This window comes from Gavialis gangeticus, unplaced genomic scaffold (genome assembly GCF_001723915.1).
Source record: "Gavialis gangeticus isolate Ggan-Ray unplaced genomic scaffold, GavGan_comp1, whole genome shotgun sequence".
In the NCBI taxonomy this organism is placed as follows: Eukaryota; Metazoa; Chordata; order Crocodylia; family Gavialidae; genus Gavialis; species Gavialis gangeticus.
In genome coordinates, this window is record NW_017729001.1 from 27694570 (window position 1) to 27699862 (window position 5293).

General features: G+C 42.4%; 1 protein-coding gene across 3 annotated transcripts in view; it reads left to right on the forward strand.

The window, feature by feature from the left end:
• The window catches only part of CCDC92 (coiled-coil domain containing 92), a 25473-nt gene extending 21178 nt beyond the window's left edge, over positions 1-4295 (forward strand). For all 3 annotated transcript variants that reach the window (XM_019507115.1, XM_019507117.1, XM_019507116.1), the window contains exons 2-4: positions 729-875; positions 2112-2153; positions 3314-4295. In XM_019507115.1, the coding sequence (XP_019362660.1) occupies positions 729-875; positions 2112-2153; positions 3314-4089 (965 nt within the window). In that variant the 3' untranslated portion in view covers positions 4090-4295. The remainder of the gene's footprint in view (positions 1-728; positions 876-2111; positions 2154-3313) is intronic.
• Positions 4296-5293: the final 998 nt, after the last annotated feature.

Here is a 5293-nt window from a genome sequence, read left to right on the forward strand (position 1 = left end):
AAAAAAAAAAAAAAAAAAAAAAAAGGGCCCTCCACCCACAGCTGTACAGCTGCCAGGAACGATAAAGCAGAGACTTCACCCAGTGGCTTGCAGCTCTGCCCAAGGACCTCACCGAGCTAGCCAGGTCTTTCACTTGTTATGTTCACCTACACCCTTAGCAACCACTTGCTCTTCTTCCTGACTAAGTTCTGTCACTGCTAGTGAAAGGCAGATGATTGTGCAGCTTCTGGGCTCTCACTAAACACACGGTTGGTTTTGTACGGCTGGAAATGCCCTTCAGTGCTCCGTTCCCTCCCACTCTACCTGGACTTATCGTGTGTGTCCCAAGAGGTGAATCAAAGCCCAGGCACAGCAGGGGGTTGGACAGCCTTGCATTTCCTCAGCACCACCTTAATCTCCTAAAAGGATTAGTGCATAAACCTGTCTGGAGTTAATCCAATAAATGTGTTAACTACAAACAACCAAGTACCCCATGACCCCTCACCCCCGGTTCTAGGCTGCTGCCTAGAATGCACTCAGCCTTTCTATGAATTTTCCCATCTGTGCTCCATCAGAGGAGTCGGTGGTCATGCTCACCAGCAGATCAGCCTTCTGAACCAAATATGTGTTTGTGGATCTATGTCACTTCTGGCATCTGCAGACTTCCTCCAGATTGACCCCCCCCCCCATAGAATTAGCCTGTTTGCAAGGTAATCAGGTGCTCTAATGCCAGTTCTGTTTAATAACAGGTTACCTGGATGACAGGATGGCAGCGTCAAACTTGGAGAACCAGTTACACAGTGCCCAGAAGAATCTCTTGTTCCTGCAGCGGGAACATGCCAACACGCTCAAAGGCTTGCATGCTGAGATCCGACGCCTGCAGCAGCACTGCACAGGTAACCAAGGATCATTATAGTGCCTCAACTCCAGCTCATCCCAGGCATCTCAGAATGCTCCATGTGGGAGTCAGCTGCCTCCTCCCCATTTTACAGAAGTTAAAACAAAGGCACAGGGCCTTTTCCACAGTTAGCTTGCAGGTGGAGGCAGATCTAGGACTAGTTCAGGTCTCTTCAGCTCCAGTGCTCCATCCCTTAGGCCAGGCTGTCTCCCTGCTCAGTGGCTCAGCTTTGTGTCTTCACTCCCAAGCCTTCTTTTTCCTGAAGCCACTTGAAGTACCATGTCGTAGTTGTAATCCAGTGCCAAGTGACATGCTGCAAACTGAGCGGCTGCTCAGTAACACCAGAATGACCAGAACTGACACCTCTAACCAGATACAGCATTTGGGGAGAAGCTTTTACTTCTTGGTACTGAGCCCTCTATAAAGCACTGTCTCTTGTACTCTGAAGCCTTACAGTGCATTACGTGTTTTAGCACACAAGTTAGCACTAGCACATTCAAAGTACAGTTATTTAAAACAAGTGTAGTCTGGATTTTTGTGAGCTGATGTATCGTACTACTTCATGCTCATTGACATCTTTGGTAATCTGCGGGGGATCCTTAGACCTTGGTTCAAAACTACAAGCTTCTATTCTGGTATTTCAGATCAGAACAGAATGTGGTGCTATAGGAGGGCTTGTAACATACTTGTAGTACAACATACCTATGCTCTTGGGTCTAGCAAAAGTAGAAGTTGCTGTTTGGTTTTATGCCAATCAGGACTGGTCCTTTTCTTGTGTACTGGCACAGATCCCTCTTTTGAATGTCTGACTCATTCAATGTGAATTGTCATGCTAGAAAAACTAACCAAAGAGGCTCTGTTACATCTCAGTAACTTTATTCCCAGGATGCAGGATTTTTCTCTGCAATATAGTCTATGAAACTTTATCTGAATAGGCCTTCACTTTTTTGAAGAGGATAGTCCACACTACCAGGGTATGAAGCAATGAACAAACTGCAGCCAGTCAAAAGGGAGCAAGTATTTACCAGAGAGGAGCTGCTCTATGGTAACTGCCCACGTTAGCCTACATTCAGTGAAGGGTTGCCCTGTCCTTAGCACTGTTCTCTTGAGGGCTAAGTTGTCTGAGTTCAGCTGTCGTGTACTGAGAGGTAAGGAGACGTGATACATGGGCAAGTAATGCAGAGCAGCTGATGTGCAGTAAGTCAGACATGTTTGTGGTCTTTTTATTTTTCAGATTTAACCTATGAGCTGACTGTAAAGAGTTCAGACCTGACGGGTAAGAAATACAGTGCATGCAGTTCCTTTATTGCCTTTGAGTAACTTCTAACTTTTGAAATGTGTTTGTACTCTCCTTCCAATGCAAGTGTATAACAATATTTCTGTATCATGTCTTCCATCCAGAGATCTCAGAGTTCTTGCCAGTCTCATTATATGGGTATGTGTAAAATATTCCTGCCCTCAGTTTTTTTCAAGGTCACATAAGAAGTCTATGGAAGAGCCAGGAATAGACTCTACAATTGTTGATTCCCACTCCTTTCCTTAAACAACCAGACCATCCTTTCTCTGTATTCTGCACAAGAACACAGAGATTATAAATAGTCTCCATCTTCCAATAAAACACTCTTCTGAAACTTGACTAATACTCTAATTGCATTACACAGCTGAAGAAAACCCTCCAGCCTTTTTGGAAGTGTTGTGCTTCAGCTGGTGCTGTATAAGAGCATAATATTCCCTAGGGATGATGTCTGGACTAGGCACAAAGTACAAAAGCTTAGACCTGCCATCCGCCCCTTGTGTAGGCATCTTACTGTACCCATTTTACAGATGGATACAGTAAAACATTAAATAATAAGAGCTACATTTATAAAGGAACTTAGGTGTCACTAAGTTTCTCAAAAACCTTTCTCAGCTGCTTACTTTCATCATTGCCTAAGTTTCTGCTGGTCAGCACACACAAAACTGCTTAAGTCCTCATGTTAAACTGCTCTGAACCCCAGGGAAGATTTTCATATTAGGTGTGCCCCCCGCTTCCTATTTATGTCATTTGAAGAGACCTGAGACTGGGTGTGAATCTTGGTTATAACCAGCAAACCCATCGGGTAAATTACCTGTTAGGTGGGAGAACTGGGCTGGAATTCTGTGCACCAATAAAATTTACTGTACAAAGCTGAACAGTTTCCTTGAAGCATCTCCTCCCTTTGTATTTCCACTTGTTATCATCCCCTTTCATCCCCTTCCTATCCTAAAATGATGAATTGAGCTTGAAACAGGATGTAAAAATATTATCCTCTAGAGTCTAAACGATGAAGTGACCAGGTTATCTTCAGAAGTTAGGCTTCCTTGCAGTGTTTGGAGTAAACTGTGAAGAAAGGAACTGCATTTCTCAGTCTTACTAACTGACTATAATCACCTTGAAAAAGTTTACTTTTCTTCTAGGAAATGGTAATTTAAGAAGTGATGAACTCAGAAGAAAATGTGAAGAACTTGAAGCTCAGCTGAAAGACAAAGAGACTGAAAATAATGAATTTTTAAAGGAACTGGAACAAAAAAATGCAATGATAATGGTGCTGGAAAACACCATCAAAGAAAGAGAAAAGAAGTATTTAGAAGAGTTAAAAATGAAAAGCCATAAGCTAAATATGTTGTCAAGTGAACTAGAGCAGCGAGCAAGCACTATTGCATATCTGACTTCACAGCTCCATGCAACCAAGAAAAAGCTCATGAGTTCAAGTGGGACTTCTGATGCCACCCCATCTGGAAGTCCAGTGTTGTCCAGCTACAAGCCAGCACCTCCTAAAGACAAGCTACCTGAAACTCCACGACGCAGAATGAAGAAGAGTCTGTCAACACCGCTCAACCCAGAATTTGAAGAGGCCTACAGACTAGGATCGGATGGCCGAAAGCTACTTTTACGAGAGCCTGTCGATGCTATGCCTGATCCTACTCCGTTTTTACTGGCCAGGGAGACTGCAGAGATGCACCTAATTAAAGAAAGGCCTTTAGTTATTCCACCCATTGCTTCAGAACGTACGTCAGGTGAGCCACACAGCCCAGCCCGGGAGAGGCAGCACAAGGCTCACATTGGGGTGGCGCACAGAATTCACCATGTTGCACCATCCCAGCCTCAGCCAGAGGTTGAGACGTTGGCAGTGGATCAGGTCAATGAAAGTAAAGTGGTCAGAAAGCACTCAGGGACGGACAGAACTGTTTAAGCAAAGTAATGTGATGTAATGCTCTATTCTGTTGCTATTTCTGCACTGTGATCAAATAGGATAAAATCTCATCTGCAGTAAAGTTTCTTTTAATACCCCATGCATGCCAAATTTTTTCTGGATCTGTCATTAGATTATCATACTTAATGAAACCCAAATATGACTGTGTTCATACTGCAAAGTATATAAATGCTGTGGCCAAATCAGGTGTACGTGACTGCTTGCTTCTAAGTACTACTCCATTATTATAACTGCACATGTGGACCAAAGCACAGGCTACAGTCTGCATTATTAATCAATATTAACAAGAAACAGATAAACTTAACTAATTATAAACCTGCAGCAATATGTATTGGCTGATAACTTTTATCAACAAATATCAATGTTTCTTTGATAATCAATGTCTCCATAGTGTGTATGTAGCATTTCATACGCAGTCACTAACTTTTGTGATGGCAGCACTGAAAAGAACGCAGATGTACATACGTGATTAGATGACCTAAGAAAGAACTCTTCTTCGCATAGTCTTGATCCTGATTTTACTTTTTTTTTGTGATGTTCTTCTCCAAAACTGCAAGGGTCCCAACAAGCTTTTATTTGATTAACTCTGTATTATTTTGGTTTACAACCATATTTAAATTATCTTTAACAACTTCAACTTATTATTCTGGGAGACTGGAGAAGAAAACATGAATCAGAGTTATTAGCTAACAGTCCTCGTGGAGCGAGTATGACCTCTGTCCTAATGGAAAGCCAGCTTCTGCTTTGGCATTTAGAAATGATGCCTACTATTTAAATATTACTACACTACTGAATCCTTTGCACTTACCATACCTTCCTTACAAGGCTCTCAAAGCTGCTTACCAAGGTGTAAAATACGTTCAATGTCAAAATGTAAAAACCCCTTCAGAACTCAACATGATTTATGTTATGTTCTCTAAATTCCCCTGGGCTCACTCCATTCTGAGACAGTTAAGGAAGTTTTCAAAGCCCAAATCGTAGCTTGGGAATTATCTGGCAATGTTAAGCTGTAACAGTGTAGGAGCCACTGGTATTCAGACTGAAAAGCACCTATTAGCAAACCTACACTTCAGGTAGTTGTAAATGTGTCAGTTATGGAGAGCCGCCAAGGGATATGTGGCTTCTACTGAGGGAGGGAGAAAATGGGAAATAACAGAATTGCTGGAGACAAAAATTAAAGTGG